A 20,576-nucleotide genomic window follows, 5' to 3' on the forward strand; every position below is an offset into this window, starting at 1 on the left:
GAAATTTCCCTCTAAGGTCTAGGGCAAATCCGACCCTTGCCGGTGGAGATGTTGGTCCTCTTCTGAGGATCTTGGATACTCACTTTTAGATGTTTTTTCTGCAGCGGAGAATGGAGGGAAATCTAAAATACAATGAAATTAGATTTTCATGAGAACAGCGGCATCTTCTGGTAACACTGATGTGATTAGTACTTAGGCCTTATACAGAGGCAGAGGATGGGTGGGATGGAGATGCTGGTAGTGCGGTCAGAGCTCCATTTTTAGGATAAGTATGTGACCGCTGGCAGCCCATCGCCTTCCTGTGTCTTCCTAGCTCTGGCTCATATTGTGCCCCCATCTCTGCTCTAAAAGAAGTAATAAGACTTCCTAAAGATAAGATGAAGAATTCCAAGCCAGAAAGATCCTTATATTACTCACATGTTCCTCATCCACCTCCTGAAGCTCTTTCCTGGTCTCCTAGAAATCCAGAGAGAAGAACAGAAGAAAATATATCAGATGACATTACAATACTGCCAACCCCTGTTCCTGTATTGTTAGACTGCAGAGGGGTAGCCTTAAAACTTAACCTTTAATAGATACTCATATTAAGATAAGCCCAGTGCATAATCAATTAATAAAAACATTCATGCGTAAAGTGAACACGCATAGTTAAAATGGTGCAAAGTGCAAAAAAAGTTTCCAGATATATTGGGAGGAGAAATGTGAGAGAAGTAAGGAGTACAAATATAGAGGGAGACAGATACTGGGTCTCTTCCCCAAGTTACCCCAACAAAACTCCAAATTTTAAATCTCTCTAAGTGGCCCTATTAGTCCCTCTTATAGTGGTGATGACTGCCCAGCTTTGTCAGGGGAAACACAAAACAGGGGTAGAACTCATATCATTTTAAAGACTTATCCTGACGCGTTTCAATGGTGATTAGCCAAATCATCAGGGGACAGATGTATCAACAACAATAGTACCCAAATGTCCAATAGCCCTGGTCAAGTTTGGGCTTAAAAATCAACAGATAGGAGGTCATAAATTAGCGGTGATCAAGCGCTGAATACATAATACTTAGATCTCCATTTGCTGATGTCCATGGCCTGGCTGAGATCCCATCCTTCGTGTGGCAGATACCCCTTTTACTGGGACCCTCTTAGTACAGTACAGTCTGCGTCATGACTGGCACCACCACCGGCTTCATATCCCCCATTACCCGTATACACCCTTCTCTATAAATTCTGTATATACTCCAGAAACAAAATATTAGTGGCTCACCAGTCCTCCTGATGGATAGGTGCACACCCCTTAGCACCCCCTGTGCTAAAGTGAACCTGAAGATAATATAATAAACTGGATGAGGGGCACTCTAGATTTGGCCACACATGAATTAGGATGATACATTTATTGTCACATATAAAATCAGCAATAAACACTAATAAACAGTATAAAACAATGTAAACAACAATAAATTGGATATATAAATGACAGATATCTATTTGGTGGTTGATAGCATAATTGTCAAAAATATCCAAAAACATAAAAAAAATCGCCTTGCAAAATTGCCTAGGAAAATGGTGGTATTCTGCTATACAAAGTTCCAATTGACATAAGTGGTGTTTGTTGTATACAATTCCAGTCAACATTTAGATCGCAATGGATATCAATAGTACTTGGTAATGAAAGTTGTCTCTTACCCCTCGTGGTCGATTATATTTTACTCACAGTGGGTAGATAGGTGTCCTGTTCATTTGATCGTTGGATATTTAATCGAATCGCACATGTAGCGAAGTTCTCACCGCAATGTTTGAATCCCAGGTATGTTATTGCAGGACCTGTGGCGTCCCATGTGGTCTGCAGTATCCCTGGTAATTGGTCACCTGGTTGTTGTCACATGACTGAATAAGGGCATGTCTTTAAATATCGAATCAAACCATAAGTGTTTCAGCTGAAAATTAGAAATATTGAGCTTTTTTTTCTCCCAAATGGACCTTATATTCCCTTTTCGTTTCTTTCCTTATATCTTTACGACCCTCACTGCTCAGTACCAGACGCATTTCGGGGTTAAGGGCACTCCTTCCTCAGTGGCTGAACAGTGAGTGTGAGCAATGGCCTTTTTATAAAGCAACTATCAATTAAGTATTGCATTCTGGGACAGTTGCATTCTGGGACAGTGAGGGTCTCTTTGAAAAGATGGATACAGTGGAAGAGGCAGAAATTCCTCCTATTATTCTCCTGGATTCCCACACATTAGTAAAGCCCATACACCCCACAATTATAAAAAGTAACACAACAAGACGACGAGAGCCGTGAAGAGCAAGCTTTATTCATCATCATATGGAAGGGGGTAAATGGGGGTACCCTACATGAAGGAGGGTTATAGAAGTGCTGGATATGGGGAAGGGGTTTTGCGGGGTGATCTATATGGGGAGGGGTCATAGAGGGTGATCTATATGGGGGAGAGGTTAAAAGGGAATGCTTTATATGGGGGAGGGGTTATAGAGGTTAATCTATATGGGGAGGGGTTATAAGGGTGATCTTTATGGAGGGTATAAGAGTGATCTATGTGGGGGAGGGGTTATAAAGGCAATCTATATGAGGGAGTGGTTATAAGGGAATGCTTTATTTGAGGGATAAGGGTCTTTGGGCTTCTGCTACTTCTGTACCCCCTATAGCTACACCCCTGTCCATGGGGGAGATTTACTAACCTGAATGCCCAAGAATTCTGGTGTAATTTGCATAGAGACTGGCATGACAGTTATACAGGGGCGTGACAGTGATAAAGGGGTGTAAGAGTGATAAAGGACAGTGACAGTAATAGAGGGGCGTGACAGTTATACAGGGGCGTGACAGTGATAAAGGGGTGTAAGAGTGATAAAGGACAGTGACAGTGATACAGGGGTTTAACAGTAATACAGGAGAGTAACAGTGATACAGGGGTGTGACAGTGATACAGGGGTAGGGTTGACACCTGGCCCAGTCTGTATTTAACTCTGTCTGTATTTTATTTACTGGCCATTTAAATTCTAAATATTCTCTCTTCACTGCTCTGATTTCATATATGGAGTGCAATGATGATGAAGTGGTGGGGGAAGTTATCCTCAAGCACGCTCAATATTCTTGGGGATACCCGATTGAATTGAATTTTTATGCAGTCTTTATTTTTAAATAGTTTCTTTCAGGTTTTTAACCCACAACCTTGTGCATTGAAAACAGAGACTCTAACCACTGAGCTATAGAGTTCAATGCTATATTTAGGAAGATTATCTCTGACTAAAAACCTTAGTAGGTATATAATACTAAGGTCTTTAGCCAAAGTATAGCTTCCTTTTAGGGTTCATTCACATGGCTGAAAACTGCAGATCCTCCAAAAACACATGCTGCCATGTTCACAGTGCATCGTGGCGCAAACCCATTGACTTCACTTGGTCCATTGGCTGCATGATACTGTGAAGTATATATATTAGGATTATAGTTGAGCGACTTTCAGGTTATGAAATTTATGAATGCTTCTTTTACTGGTAAAAGGTGAATTGCATTATGGATTCTGTTACCACGAACCATAACGCAATTCTATGACGGAATGCATAACTGAATGCCTTTAGAGGCATTCCATTATTCATTCCGTCATTATAGAAGTCTATGGGCTGCAAAACGGATCCGTCCCATTTCCGTTATGCAGGAAAGGACTCCCCTGCATAACGGAAACGGAATGGATAAGCAGCAATGGATAGCAGCTGAGTGTTATGAGGCTGCAGGATCTGGACTATAATGCAGCAGTAATGAGATGGGGGTCTGTCATTTTACCTAGGAAGGAGGTGGTCTTAGATTTTTGCTGGGGGTTATTTTCAACATGTTGGTGGACAGGGGCAGACTGGGAGCTTGAAGTGGCCCTGGAAAAATAAAAGTGGCCCCGTTTTGTAGTCGGGTCCAAATTGATGAAAGCAGAGACAGCGCCACACCATATTGTGGCATATTATACCACCCCAACCGAGCCAAATAGCACAGTCTATCATAACATACTGCTAGCAGCACAAAATATATCCCCAAAAACCTCCACTGGCCGGCCGTGAGGAGGGCTCAGGCGGCCCCCTGGACATCAGCCCACCGTGAAATTTCCCTCTAAGGTCTAGGGCAAATCCGACCCTTGCCGGTGGAGATGTTGGTCCCCTTCTGAGGATCTTGGATACTCACTTTTAGATGTTTTTTCTGCAGCGGAGAATGGAGGGAAATCTAAAATACAATGAAATTAGATTTTCATGAGAACAGCGGCATCTTCTGGTAACACTGATGTGATTAGTACTTAGGCCTTATACAGAGGCAGAGGATGGGTGGGATGGAGATGCTGGTAGTGCGGTCAGAGCTCCATTTTTAGGATAAGTATGTGACCGCTGGCAGCCCATCGCCTTCCTGTGTCTTCCTAGCTCTGGCTCATATTGTGCCCCCATCTCTGCTCTAAAAGAAGTAATAAGACTTCCTAAAGATAAGATGAAGAATTCCAAGCCAGAAAGATCCTTATATTACTCACATGTTCCTCATCCACCTCCTGAAGCTCTTTCCTGGTCTCCTAGAAATCCAGAGAGAAGAACAGAAGAAAATATATCAGATGACATTACAATACTGCCAACCCCTGTTCCTGTATTGTTAGACTGCAGAGGGGTAGCCTTAAAACTTAACCTTTAATAGATACTCATATTAAGATAAGCCCATTGCATAATCAATTAATAAAAACATTCATGCGTAAAGTGAACACGCATAGTTAAAATGGTGCAAAGTGCAAAAAAAGTTTCCAGATATATTGGGAGGAGAAATGTGAGAGAAGTAAGGAGTACAAATATAGAGGGAGACAGATACTGGGTCTCTTCCCCAAGTTACCCCAACAAAACTCCAAATTTTAAATCTCTCTAAGTGGCCCTATTAGTCCCTCTTATAGTGGTGATGACTGCCCAGCTTTGTCAGGGGAAACACAAAACAGGGGTAGAACTCATATCATTTTAAAGACTTATCCTGACGCGTTTCAATGGTGATTAGCCAAATCATCAGGGGACAGATGTATCAACAACAATAGTACCCAAATGTCCAATAGCCCTGGTCAAGTTTGGGCTTAAAAATCAACAGATAGGAGGTCATAAATTAGCGGTGATCAAGCGCTGAATACATAATACTTAGATCTCCATTTGCTGATGTCCATGGCCTGGCTGAGATCCCATCCTTCGTGTGGCAGAGACCCCTTTTACTGGGACCCTCTTAGTACAGTACAGTCTGCGTCATGACTGGCACCACCACCGGCTTCATATCCCCCATTACCCGTATACACCCTTCTCTATAAATTCTGTATATACTCCAGAAACAAAATATTAGTGGCTCACCAGTCCTCCTGATGGATAGGTGCACACCCCTTAGCACCCCCTGTGCTAAAGTGAACCTGAAGATAATATAATAAACTGGATGAGGGGCACTCTAGATTTGGCCACACATGAATTAGGATGATACATTTATTGTCACATATAAAATCAGCAATAAACACTAATAAACAGTATAAAACAATGTAAACAACAATAAATTGGATATATAAATGACAGATATCTATTTGGTGGTTGATAGCATAATTGTCAAAAATATCCAAAAACATAAAAAAAATCGCCTTGCAAAATTGCCTAGGAAAATGGTGGTATTCTGCTATACAAAGTTCCAATTGACATAAGTGGTGTTTGTTGTATACAATTCCAGTCAACATTTAGATCGCAATGGATATCAATAGTACTTGGTAATGAAAGTTGTCTCTTACCCCTCGTGGTCGATTATATTTTACTCACAGTGGGTAGATAGGTGTCCTGTTCATTCGATCGTTGGATATTTAATTGAATCGCACATGTAGCGAAGTTCTCACCGCAATGTTTGAATCCCAGGTATGTTATTGCAGGACCTGTGGCGTCCCATGTGGTCTGCAGTATCCCTGGTAATTGGTCACCTGGTTGTTGTCACATGACTGAATAAGGGCGTGTCTTTAAATATCGAATCAAACCATAAGTGTTTCAGCTGAAAATTAGAAATATTGAGCTTTTTTTTCTCCCAAATGGACCTTATATTCCCTTTTCGTTTCTTTCCTTATATCTTTACGACCCTCACTGCTCAGTACCAGACGCATTTCAAGGTTTAGGGCACTCCTTCCTCAGTGGCTGAACAGTGAGTGTGAGCAATGGCCTTTTTATAAAGCAACTATCAATTAAGTATTGCATTCTGGGACAGTTGCATTCTGGGACAGTGAGGGTCTCTTTGAAAAGATGGATACAGTGGAAGAGGCAGAAATTCCTCCTATTATTCTCCTGGATTCCCACACATTAGTAAAGCCCATACACCCCACAATTATAAAAAGTAACACAACAAGACGACGAGAGCCGTGAAGAGCAAGCTTTATTCATCATCATATGGAAGGGGGTAAATGGGGGTACCCTACATGAAGGAGGGTTATAGAAGTGCTGGATATGGGGAAGGGGTTTTGCGGGGTGATCTATATGGGGAGGGGTCATAGAGGGTGATCTATATGGGGGAGAGGTTAAAAGGGAATGCTTTATATGGGGGAGGGGTTATAGAGGTTAATCTATATGGGGAGGGGTTATAAGGGTGATCTTTATGGAGGGTATAAGAGTGATCTATGTGGGGGAGGGGTTATAAAGGCAATCTATATGAGGGAGTGGTTATAAGGGAATGCTTTATTTGAGGGATAAGGGTCTTTGGGCTTCTGCTACTTCTGTACCCCCTATAGCTACACTTCTGTCCATGGGGGAGATTTACTAACATGAATGCCCAGGAATTCTGCTGTAATTTGCATAGAGTGGGGAGTGACAGTTATACAGGGGCGTGACAATGATAAAGGGGTGTAAGAGTGATAAAGGACAGTGACAGTAATAGAGGGGCGTGACAGTTATACAGGGGCGTGACAGTGATAAAGGGGTGTGACAGTGATAAAGGACAGTGACAGTGATACAGGAGAGTAACAGTGATATAGGAGAGTAACAGTGATACAGGGGCGTTACAGTGATACAGGGGTAGGGTTGACACCGGGCCCAGTCTGTATTTAACTCTGTCTGTATTTTATTTACTGGCCGTTTGAATTCTAAATATTCTCTTTTCACTGCTCTAATTTCATATATGGAGTGCAATGATGATGAAGTGGTGGGGGAAGTTATCCTCAAGCACGCTCAATATTCTTGGGGATACCCGATTGAATTTAATTTTTATGCAGTCTTTATTTTTAAATTGTTTCTTTCAGGTTTTTAACCCACAACCTTGTGTATTGAAAGCAGAGACTCTACCTACTGAGCTATAGAGTTCAATGCTATTTTTAGGAAGATTTTCTCTGACTAAAAACCTTAGTAGGTATATAATACTGAGGTCTTTAGCCAAAGTATATCTTCCTCTTAGGGTTCATTCACATGGCTGAAAACTGCAGATCCTCAAAAAACACATGCTGCCATGTTTACAGTGCATCGTGGCGCAAACCCATTGACTTCACTTGGTCCGTTGGCTGCATGATACTGTGAAGTATATATATTAGGATTATAGATGAGCGAATTTCAGGTTATGAATATTATTAATGCTTCTTTTACTGGTAAAAGGTGAATTGCATTATGGATTCTGTTACCACGGACCATAACGCAATTCTATGACGGAATGCATAACTGAATGCCTTTAGAGGCATTCCATTATTCATTCCGTCATTATAGAAGTCTATGGGCTGCAAAACAGATCCGTCCCATTTCCGTTATGCAGGAGAGGACTCCCCTGCATAACGGAAACGGAATGGATCAGTAGCAATGGATAGCAGCTGAGTGTTATGAGGGTGCAGGATCTGGACTATAGTGCAGCAGTAATGAGATGGGGGTCTGTCATTTTACCTAGGAAGGTGGTGGTCTTAGATTTTTGCTGGGGGTTACTTTCAACATGTTAGTGGACAGGGGCAGACTGGGAACTTGAAGTGGCCCTGGAAAAATAAAAGTGGCCCCGTTTTGTAGTTGGGTCCAAATTGATTAAATCAGAGCCAGCCACACCATATTGTGGCATATTATACCACCCCAACAGAGCCAAATAGCACAGTCTATCATAACATACTGCTAGCAGCACAAAATACATCCCCAAAAACCTCCACTGGGCGGCCGTGAGGAGGGCTCAGGCGGCCCCCTGGACATCAGCCCACCGTGAAATTTCCCTGTTAGGTCTAGGGCAAATACGACCCTTGCCGGTGGAGATGTTAGTCCCCTTCTGAGGATCTTGGATACTCACTTTTAGATGTTTTTTCTGCAGTGGAGAATGGAGGGAAATCTAAAATACAATGAAATTAGATTTTCATGAGAACAGCGGCATCTTCTGGTTACAATGTGATTAGTAAATAGGCCTTATACAGGGGCAGAGGATGGCTTGGATGGAGATGCTGGTAGTGCGGTCAGAGAGGCTGTGACACATAGGAGATGATTCCACCTATCATCCCTTCCTATGGGAAGTATAAGGACTTCACATTTTTTTGCAGATTTAGATGGGTACTCATTCAGTCGCCGCTTTTATGTAGCACATTATACAAAGATAAGCAGAAAAGCCCTGAGCAGAGAGGGAAGATTACATATAAAAACTCTGAAGATTGTGTTATAAGTGGATTATATGTATCATTATGTGATTTATTGCTGTGGGAGTAAGAGGAGGACACCCAGGGAAGACTGCAGAACCGGACAGAGTCAGACATAACTTAAGCGGTTCTCCCAAGAGCGACGCTTATCTCCTGTCTTCTTCATCCCTACTCTCCTGCTTCAGAGAAGTAAAACCCAATAAATTACACATTTACTGTGACGTCAAGTAGAAAGTCATATATGAGAAGAACGAAGCGTCTGTGCCTTACACTATACCAGGAGACTGTTTACTTCTACCAGTCCTTCCAGTGATAAGCTAATCACTAAGAAAGTGACTGGAGGACAGAGTCTGACAGCAGCTCCATTTTTAGGATAAGTATGTGACCGCTGGCAGCCCATCGCCTTCCTGTGTCTTCCTAGCTCTGGCTCATATTTTGCCCCCCATCTCTGCTCAAAAAGAAGTAATGAGACTTCCTAAAGATAAGATGAAGAATCCCAAGCCAGACAGATCCTTATATTACTCACATGTTCCTCATCCACCTCCTGAAGCTCTTTCCTGGTCTCCTAGAAATCCATAGAGAAGAACAGAAGAAAATATATCTGATGACATTACAATACTGCCAACCCCTGTTCCTGTATTGTTAGACTGCAGAGTTCCAATTGACATAAGTGGTGTTTTTGTTGTATACAATTCCAATCAACATTTAGATCGCAATGGATATCGATAGTACTTGGTAATGAAAGTCGTCTCTTACCCCTCGTGGTCGATTATATTTTAATCACAGTGGGTAGATAGGTGTCCTGTTCGATTGTTGGATATGGAATCGAATTGCACATGTAGCGAATTTCTCACCGCAATGTTTGAATCCAAGGTATGTTGTTGCAGGACCTGTGGCGTCCCACGTGGTCTGCTGTATCCCTGGTAATTGGTCACCTGGTTTTTGTCACATGACTGAATAAGGGCGTGTCTTTAAATATAGAATCAAACCATAAGTATGCTTTTTTTCTCCCAAATGGACCTTATATTCCTTTTCTTTTCTTTTCCTTATATCTTTACGACCCTCACTGCTCAGTACCAGACGCATTTCGGGGTTAAGGGCACTCCTTCCTCAGTGGCTGAACAGTGAGTGTGAGCAATGGCCTTTTTATAAAGCAACTATCAATTAAGTTTTGCATTCTGGGACAGTTGCATTCTGGGACAGTGAGGGTCTCTTTGAAAAGATGGATACAGTGGAAGAGGCAGAAATTCCTCCTATTATTCTCCTGGATTCCCACACATTAGTAAAGCCCATACACCCCACAATTATAAAAAGTAACACAAGACGACGAGAGCCGTGAAGAGCAAGCTTTATTCATCATCATATGGAAGGGGGTAAATGGGGGTACCCTACATGAAGGAGGGTTATAGAAGTGCTGGGTATGGGGAAGGGGTTTTGCGGGGTGATCTATATGGGGAGGGGTATTGCATTCTGGGACAGTTGCATTCTGGGACAATGAGGGTCTCTTTGAAAAGATGGATACAAAGAATCCTGGAGTTATGCAAAAAATAGTGTTAGCATCTTTGAATGGAAAATATTGCATAAGGAGTAATAGTTTTAATCAATAAATCGCACATGTGCGATTAAGAGCATAAATTCTGTCATATTTTTTAAAGACGACATCAGAAGCACTAAATCGCATGTATGTTTTCCACATTTCCCATGCATTTTCATGTTCAGAACGATATTCATGTTGTATTTTTCAGGAACATATTATAGTCATGCATATCTTCACATATTTTCGTGAAACGCATCTTAAACAATAAATCGCATATACATTTTCAAAATTTCACATGCGTTTTCATATTAAGAGCGATAATCATGTGCCTAATTTTGTTTATACAATTATAGCACACTTTCTGTAAATCCAATAAACTGTGTTTTTTTAAAATTGCCTGTGCGTTTTTCATGCCTTTTTCAAAATCACATCTGCATTTTCCATATATTCTTTCCAAAATTGCTTTTTCAACCATATAATATCAAAAATATAATATCAAAAATAAATAAAAATAAAAATGAATGAAATCTTATAATTCAAAATATCCCCACCCCTTGTACACATTTCAACCATAGTACCCAGTGGTAAACCATTCAATAACAAAAGATATACAAATAAAATTTGTTATTATATTCTGTATCATTGTCATTATTCCACCATAGGCAATATCACTTTCCAACATGTGAAATCGCATGTGCGTTTTCCCTACATTATTTAAGAGACGCACATTCTTTGGTAATTGCATGACCATGTCTATATGTATAATAATGGGATGTGTTAAAAATGGGAAAATTTCCAGTTACTTTTTTTTATGTCAAATAACTTTTAATATTAAAAATCCTTTTGTGCAAAATTAAAAGGTTGTATGTTAAAAGAAGGAATATTCCTGCGTTGTGACAAAAATATCCATGTATCAATTGGGTGCACATGCATTTCCTACACATTATTACTTACATCTAAATTCAATGCAAATAGTTTCCTTGATGGTTCAGAATATATTAAGGACAGTCATGTATAAGGAATATCATGTTTCATCTTCAAATTGCATAGTTTGCAAGTAATATTCAAAATACTGTAGAGTCTAGGAACCATACTTTATCTACATCTTTTGGGCATGTATCTTTTTAACATACATATGGGAATAAATCCCATATACAGTGTGAGAGTTAGTCCCATATATAGTGTTACATATGACACACTGGGGGGATGGACATGGAGGTAAGCACGTCCAGGAGTAGAGATCTGAGTGCTAGAAAATAGCCAGACTCCGATGTCTCATCATGGAAGTGCACCCTCATTAGCCATCTATTATAGAAATCCAAATAACTCCATTTCACTATTGAGACCCCTAAGAATGATGGTATCAAACTCAAAAATCCTTCTAGATTCTCTTCTAGACATTTGAGCAATTAGGTCTTCCCCCCGCCCCCACCCCCCCCTTCCATGGTTTCTTGATCTTCTCGATTGTCATATATTTTAATGTAGAGGGATCACAACTATGTACTTCTTTGTAGTGCTTAGATAAAGAATGCAACTCATACCCCTTCTTTATGTTTGAAATATCTTCTGTTATTCGTTTACGTAGGGTTATTTTTGTTCTCCCGATATACTGCTTAAAACAAGGACATTCTATTAGGTATATTACCTCAGTCGAGTCACACGTTAAACCTTCTTTTATGTCCATATAGAACATTTTGTCTAGATTGTGCCCTCAAGGTTTTTTGGGGAAAAGATGTGATCTTGCAATTTGGACATCGCCCGCATATATGGAACCCACTAAAACAGAGCCAATTACTTTCATTAATGATGCTCTTCTTGTTTTTAACAGTGGGTGCTACTTTTAAACCTAGGTTTGGGACCTTAGTATACATGATTTTATGGGTATTTGTGAGTATGGGTCCTGTTATTTTATCGAGTAAATTATGCCAGTGATTGTTTATAATCTTTTCTACCTTCTTGTGTTGTACATGAAATGGTAGAATCATCCTAATTGCATCGTCAACTTGTTGGGTCCCACCCGATGTAAAGAAATTTCCTATGTTCATTTCCCTTACATTTTTTAGGGATTCTTCTAATATATTTGGGGGATATTGTTTGGCCAAAAATTGTTGTTGTAATTCCTTGGCCTCTATTTTAAACTGTTCTTCTTGTGTACAATTGCGTTTTAATCTCCTAAATTGACTCCTAGGAATATTGGTTAACCACCTAGGCAGGTGACAACTGGAATATAAGATATGGTTATTTCTTGATACAGGTTTTGAATATGAACTGCATACTAATTTATGCTGTTCTACCCTGATATCAAGGTCTAAGAATTGTATGTTGGTTTCACTAATAATTGAGGTAAATTTCAAATTCCTATCGTTGGAGTTTATATGTTCAAGAAAGCTACTTAGTCCTTCTTCTGTGTCATCCCAAATAAAAATGATATCATCTATATATCTATACCATAGGGACAGACCCGCCCCCAGGAATGGCTGGATGGTATCCGCCTCCCATTGTGTCATAATTAAATTGATATAACTGGGGGCGAATCTGGTCCCCATGGCGGTACCTCTTTTTTTAACATAAAATTGATCTTCAAATAAAAAATAATTGTGTGTTAATATGTACTTCACTCCTTCTATCACAAATCGCATTTGTTCCTCCTTCAATGTGTTGTTTGTTATAAGTTGTTTATAGAGTGCCTCCAACCCATGTTCATGATCAATTGTAGTATACAAGGAATTAACATCCAAGGTACCTAAAAAACACTTTCCCCCATATTCAATCTGTTCTATTATTTTTATTATATCAGTCATATCCTTGATATATGAGGGAATATTTTTTTCCACTAGTTGCAATATTTTATCTATATAACGCAATAAATTTGAGGTTATTGAATTGATCCCTGATACTATCGGCCTACCTGGTGGCTTCCTCATGTCTTTGTGTATTTTAGGGATACAATACAGCACGGGTATTCTCTTTTGTGTATCTTTAATATATTTAGACTCTTGTTCCAAAAGAATTCCTGATGTAGTACCTTTTACACAGTACTGAATGAGTTGTTTATAATATATTTCCATAGGGTCTTGTTTTAATTTAATGTATGTTTGTTCATCATTTAATTGGCTCCTACATTCCTGTATATAATCCTCAGTATTGAGGATCACTATTGCACCTCCCTTATCAGCTGGACGTATTATAATTTCATTTTTTTATTGTAATTCCTGTATAGCTTCTATTTCTTTTCTCGTAAGATTGTTTGCGATCTTGTGGTCTTTTATTTCCTTAGGTCTCCCTCTACATTCTTTTTAAATGTTGCTATTTGATGGCTTATTTCCTGTCTGTGTTATTTTTTAGATCTCATTTTCAGATCTGTATGTTGGTATCTATTCCCATTTGCAGTTGGATCAGTGCCATTAATTATTGGATTTTTAATAAAATATTGTTTTAGGCAAATTTTTCTTATAAATTTTTCCACACCTATATATGTGGAGAATTTGTCCAATTTGGTCATGGGAGCATATTTTAGGCCTTTGTTTAAGAGAGTTATTTGTGAATCCGTCAACTGTATTTTACTTAAATAAAACTCTACATATCCTCCTCTGTTTGAATATTGTTGTGTCCTCGTGTCGTAATTCTGAGGTTGATGGTGTTGAATGTGATAGTGATTGTACCTCGTTGGTGTATCCCTCACTGGAGTGTGATCTAATCTTGTTTGTCTCAAGTTGTAATCGTGTTTCTGATTGGGTTTCTTTGTGTTCCTCTATGTTGAAATTGGTGTACGTGCTCTTCTCGATTTTATCTTGTGATGTGGGGGAGTGTGATCTAAAAAAAGGGTGAAGACAGTGATTCGTATCTATAGATCTATATTATATTGATCATGTGATTCCCCTCTACCTATATTATAGGTCTCCTGTGACATTATTTCTTTATTTGTGTTTTCTGCCCGTGTAGTGGATTTATTATTTTTATAGTTAAGGTTTTTCAACTTTTTGAATTTGTTAGTGATAATCTCCTTCTCCAAGGTATCCAAATTTTAGATCGTAATGGATATCGATAGTACTTGGTAATGAACGTTGTCTCTTATCCCTCGTGGGTAGATAGGTGTCCTGTTTATTCGATCGTTGGATATGGAATCGAATCGCACATGTAGCGAAGTTCTCACCGCGATGTTTGAATCCAAGGTATGTTGTTGCAGGACCTGTGGCATCCCATGTGGTCTGCAGTATCCCTGGTAATTGGTCACCTGGTTGTTGTCACATGACTGAATAAGGGCGTGTCTTTAAATATCGAATCAAACGATAGGTGTTTCAGCTGAAAATTTGAAAATCTTTTGCTTCTTTTCTCCTAAATGGACCTTATATTCCTTTTTCTTTTCTTTTCCTTATATCTTTACGACCCTCACTGCTCAGTACCATACGCGTTTCGGGGTTAAGGGTACCCCTTCCTCAGTGGCTGAACAGTGAGTGTGAGCAATGGCCTTTTTATAAAGCAACTATCTGTTAAGTATTGCATTCTGGGACAGTTGCATTCTGGGACAGTGAGGGTCTCTTTGAAAAGATGGATACAAAGAGCTTGGCTTTCCGTAAAGTGCCGTCTCCTCAGGCTGACCCCGCCTCAGGCCCCTCATCTCCTTCTCGCCCGTCTCCTCAGGCCCCCCACCTTCTTCTCGCCCATCTCCTCAGGCCCCCCACCTTCTTCTCGCCCGTCTCCACAGGCCCCCCACCTCCTTCTCGCCCGTCTCCTCAGGCTGACCCCGCCTCAGGCCCCACTCACCTCCTGTCCCACCCTGTTCCCCCGTGTGACCAGCGCTCCCGGAGCCATTACACAAGCCTGGCCCCGCCCACTGCACCCTGTCTATTTACTCCTCCCGCGGCCGGGTCTTCTTCTCGCTTTGCTCGTTGCCTATCTGATCCGGTCACCGACGCCATGGTCCGCTATGTGGAGAGTCTGGAGGAATTTAAGACTGCCCTGAAAGAAGCTGGAGACAAACTTGTAGTTGTGGACTTCACAGCCACATGGTGTGGGCCATGTAAAATGATTGGACCTTTCTTTGATACACTGAGTACAAAGTACGCCGATGTTGTGTTTCTTAAAGTGGATGTGGATGATGCAGCGGATATTGCAGCAGAATGTGATATTAAATGCATGCCAACTTTTCGCTTCTATAAAAATGAAAAACAGGTGCATGAATTCAGTGGTGCCAACCAGACCACTTTGGAGCAGAAAGTGGTAGAACTAAAATAATATGTAATGGCGCTCTGCTAATATTCATGTATTTTCTATATATTATGTACACATTTTAAACAGGCTATCAAATACTTATATATGAAGGAAACTGCAACCATTCCTCTTTAGTCAAGCTCTATAGAATGTGCTAACATTTCCATTACTATTGTGCTGTAAATGGAATGAATCCAAGGACCTGAGTTGATTAAAATGGCTGCTAGACCCCCAAAAAAAAAAAAAAAAAAAAAAAAAGATGGATACAAAGAATCCGGGAGTTATGCAAAAAATAGTGTTAGCGTCTTTGAATGGAAAATATTGCATAAGGAGCGACATCAGAAGCACTAAATCGCATTTATATTTTCCACATTTCCCATGCGTTTTCGTGTTCAGAACGTTATTCATGTTTTGTATTTTCAGGAACATATTATAGTCATACATATCTTCACATATTTTCGTGAAACGCATCTTAAACAATAAATCGCATATACATTTTCAACATTTCACATGCGTTTTCATATTAAGAGCGATAATCATGTGCCTAATTTTGTTTATACAATTATAGCACACTTTCTGTAAATCCAATAAACTTAATTTCACTTCTCAAATATCACTGTGTGTGTCTCCTATATGAAATATTTAGCTGACATTTTTTATCGTAACAACCAACGATTTATACAGGAAAATCATGTCAATTAACAAGGTTGCCCAAACTTTTCCATCCCCTGTAAATACAGGTCCTTCTCAAAAAATTAGCATATTGTGATAAAGTTTATTATTTTCTGTAATGTACTGATAAACATTAGACTTTCATATATTTTAGATTCATTACACACCAACTGAAGTAGTTCAGGCCTTTTATTGTTTTAATATTGATGATTTTGGCATACAGCTCATGAAAACCCAAATTTCCTATCTAAAAAAATTAGCATATCATGAAAAGGTTCTCTAAACGAGCTATTAACCTAATCATCTGAATCAACTAATTAACTCTAAACACCTGCAAAAGATTCCTGAGGCTTTTAAAAACTCCCAGCCTGGTTCATTACTCAAAACCGCAATCATGGGTAAGACTGCCGACCTGACTGCTGTCCAGAAGGCCATCATTGACACCCTCAAGCAAGAGGGTAAGACACAGAAAGAAATTTCTGAACGAATAGGCTGTTCCCAGAGTGCTGTATCAAGGCACCTCAGTGGGAAGTCTGTGGGAAGGAAAAAGTGTGGCAGAAAACGCTGCACAACGAGAAGAGGTGACTGGACCCTGAGGAAGATTGTGGAGAAGGACCGATTCCAGACCTTGGGGGACCTGCGGAAGCAGTGGATTGAGTCTGGAGTAGAAACATCCAGAGCCACCGTGTACAGGCGTGTGCAGGAAATGGGCTACAGGTGCCGCATTCCCCAGGTCAAGCCACTTTTGAACCAGAAACAGCGGCAGAAGCGCCTGACCTGGGCTACAGAGAAGCAGCACTGGACTGTTGCATGTCATTCGGAAATCAAGGTGCCAGAGCCTGGAGGAAGACTGGGGAGAGGGAAATGCCAAAATGCCTGAAGTCCAGTGTCAAGTACCCACAGTCAGTGATGTCTGGGGTGCCATGTCAGCTGCTGGTGTTGGTCCACTGTGTTTTATCAAGGGCAGGGTCAATGCAGCTAGCTATCAGGAGATTTTGGAGCACTTCATGCTTCCATCTGCTGAAAAGCTTTATGGAGATGAAGATTTCATTTTTCAGCACGACCTGGCACCTGCTCACAGTGCCAAAACCACTGGTAAATGGTTTACTGACCATGGTATTACTGTGCTCAATTGGCCTGCCAACTCTCCTGACCTGAACCCCATAGAGAATCTGTGGGATATTGGGAAGAGAAAGTTGAGAGACGCAAGACCCAACACTCTGGATGAGCTTAAGGCCGCTATCGGAAGCATCCTAGGCCTCCATAACACCTCAGCAGTGCCACAGGCTGATTGCCTCCATGCCACGCCGCATTGAAGCAGGTCATTTCTGCAAAAGGATTCCCGACCAAGTATTGAGTGCAGAACTGAACATAATTATTTGAAGGTTGACTTTTTTTGTATTAAAAACACTTTTCTTTTATTGGTCGGATGAAATATGCTAATTTTTTGAGATGGGAAATTTGGGTTTTCATGAGCTGTATGCCAAAATCATCAATATTAAAACAATAAAAGGCTTGAACTACTTCAGTTGGTGTGTAATGAATCTAAAATATATGAAAGTCTAATGTTTATCAGTACATTACAGAAAATAATGAACTTTATCACAATATGCTAATTTTTTTAGAAGGACCTGTAGTTATTAGCATCCTTAGTGCCAGTGTGCTGTAAAATGAACGTAGGATTACCACCAGGATCCTCGCCTGTAAAGAGTGTACTCTAAAAGGACAACTCCTCATAGACATCTGCATTACCTGATAATAGGATTACAAGTGAAATTACTTATGCTATGTGAAAAGCTTTCCATTGATGAACTGTACCAACTGTCCAGAGACTATTGATTATCGGTAAATGTTCAACTACCTACTCCTCATTCTTACTACCACTACTCTCAACATTTGCACCTAACGATGTTAGCATCGCGAACACAGGGGCCCAGCCGCCACAAGCACCCTAAACATCACCACCATCAAGGGCACCTCAACTTCCATCTGGCTGGTGTTCCCTGCAACCGAGAGTGCCCCGGAGGATTTTGTGCTGTCTTCCCATCCACAGCACTGCCGGCCCATAGGGACAACTAAACCGTGAGTACTACTATCCTCTGCACCTTATCACTAGTACGCTCACGCCTGCATCATCCATAGGGAGCCCTGGCAAGTTGCACATCAATCAGCTGTAATCACCTGGAGAAGCCTTAATCTGGTCTTATATCCCCCAGTGAACACTAGTAGGGAAATGTGATATTACATGCTAGTCGTTCATCTAAATATCCAACCACGTTATACATGTGCAGTACCCATTGGGGCACTGCAAAGGGTTAATTACTGCTGAAACTGTTAGTATACAATTACCAAGTTAAATGTTGTGATTTATTGCTAAATCCAGGGGCGTAGATATAGGGGGTGCAGAGGTAGCAGTCGCTACCGGGCCCAGGAGCCTGAGGGGGTCCAAAGACCATTGTGCCTCATAGGAAGACACCAGTATTATAGAAAGTGCATGCTGGGTGGGTTCTGTTATAGATTTTGCACTGGGGCCCAGAATCTTCAAGTTACACCTCTGGCTAAGGGAAAGAAGTGGAATGTTATGCAATGGCCAAGTCAATCACCTGACCTGAATCCGATTGAGCATGCATTTTACTTGCTGAAGACAAAACTGAAGGGAAAATGCCCCAAGAACAAGCAGGAACTGAAGACAGTTGCAGTAGAGAGCTGGCAGAGCATCACCAGGGATGAAACCCAGCGTCTGGTGATGTCTATGCGTTCCAGACTTCAGGCTGTAATTGACTGCAAAGGATTTGCAACCAAGTATTAAAAAGTGAAAGTTTGATTTATGAATATTATTCTGTCCCATTACTTTTGGTCCTTTAACAAGTGGGAGGCACATAAGCAAACTGTTGTGATTCCTACACCGTTCACCTGATTTGGATGTAAATACCCTCAAATTAAAGCTGACAGTCTGCAGGTAAAGCACATCTCGTTTCATTTCAAATCCATTGTGGTGGTGTATAGAGCCAAAAATGTTAGAATTGTGTCGATGTCCCAATATTTATGGACCTGACTGTAAGTGAGGCCGAGCCCTATATCCCTCATTATCTGTACAATCTATAATGTCTGTATCTAATCCTCTCATTACATCTCTGCACTTACGCAATCTCTCCATCATCTCCTTCATCTTCTTCACTATTATAGAGAAAAAACTTATTCAGATATTTCAGATAATTACATCCCTTTCTTTTCTATGGAATGTTCTGTGGATTGCTCTATGGAATGTTCTGTGGATTGCTCTATGGAATGTTCTGTGGATTGCTCTATGGAATGTTCTGTGGATTGCTCTATGGAATGTTCTGTGGATTGTTCTATGGAATGTTCTGTGGATTGTTCTATGGAATGTTCTGTGGATTGTTCTATGGAATGTTCTGTGGATTGTTCTATGGAATGTTCTGTGGATTGCTCTATGGAATGTTCTGTGGATTGCTCTATGGAATGTTCTGTGGATTGCTCTATGGAATGTTCTGTGGATTGCTCTATGGAATGTTCTGTGGATTGCTCTATGGAATGTTCTGTGGATTGCTCTATGGAATGTTCTGTGGATTGCTCTATGGAATGTTCTGTGGATTGCTCTATGGAATGTTCTGTGGATTGCTCTATGGAATGTTCTGTGGATTGTTCTATGGAATGTTCTGTGGATTGTTCTATGGAATGTTCTGTGGATTGTTCTATGGAATGTTCTGTGGATTGTTCTATGGAATGTTCTGTGGATTGCTCTATGGAATGTTCTGTGGCTTTCTCTATGGAATGTTCTGTGGCTTTCTCTATGGAATGTTCTGTGGATTGCTCTATGGAATGTTCTGTGGATTGTTCTATGGAATGTTCTGTGGATTGTTCTATGGAATGTTCTGTGGATTGCTCTATGGAATGTTCTGTGGCTTTATCTATGGAATGTTCTGTGAATTGTTCTATGGAATGTTCTGTGGATTGTTCTATGGAATGTTCTGTGTATTGTTCTATGGAATGTTCTGTGTATTGTTCTATGGAATGTTCTGTGTATTGTTCTATGGAATGTTCTGTGTATTGTTCTATGGAATGTTCTGTGGATTGCTCTATGGAATGTTCTGTGGCTTTCTCTATGGAATGTTCTGTGTATTGTTCTATGGAATGTTCTGTGGATTGCTCTATGGAATGTTCTGTGGCTTTCTCTATGGAATGTTCTGTGTATTGTTCTATGGAATGTTCTGTGTATTGTTCTATGGAATGTTCTATGGAATGTTCTGTGGATTGCTCTATGGAATGTTCTGTGGATTGCTCTATGGAATGTTCTGTGGCTTTCTCTATGGAATGTTCTGTGGCTTTCTCTATGGAATGTTCTGTGTATTGTTCTATGGAATGTTCTGTGTATTGTTCTATGGAATGTTCTGTGTATTGTTCTATGGAATGTTCTGTGGATTGCTCTATGGAATGTTCTGTGTATTGTTCTATGGAATGTTCTGTGGATTGTTCTATGCATTGTTCTGTGGATTGTTCTGTGGATTGTTCTATGGATTGTTCTGTGGAATGTTCTG

The 20,576-nt window shown here is 40.4% G+C and overlaps 1 protein-coding gene across 1 annotated transcript; it reads left to right on the forward strand.

The window, feature by feature from the left end:
* Positions 1-14,912: 14,912 nt before the first annotated feature.
* Positions 14,913-15,577, forward strand: LOC122932926 (thioredoxin-like). Its single transcript, XM_044287615.1, has one exon. The coding sequence runs from the start codon at positions 15,055-15,057 to the stop codon at positions 15,370-15,372; it is 318 nt and encodes a 105-aa protein (XP_044143550.1). The 5' UTR covers positions 14,913-15,054; the 3' UTR covers positions 15,373-15,577.
* Positions 15,578-20,576: the final 4,999 nt, after the last annotated feature.

The sequence above is a fragment of the Bufo gargarizans genome, chromosome 1 (genome assembly GCF_014858855.1).
Source record: "Bufo gargarizans isolate SCDJY-AF-19 chromosome 1, ASM1485885v1, whole genome shotgun sequence".
Classification (NCBI taxonomy): domain Eukaryota; kingdom Metazoa; phylum Chordata; class Amphibia; order Anura; family Bufonidae; genus Bufo; species Bufo gargarizans.

Bases quoted from the DNA above. Each gene is read 5' to 3' on its own strand.
- LOC122932926 (XM_044287615.1), top strand. From the start codon at position 15,055: ATGGTCCGCTATGTGGAGAGTCTGGAGGAATTTAAGACTGCCCTGAAA.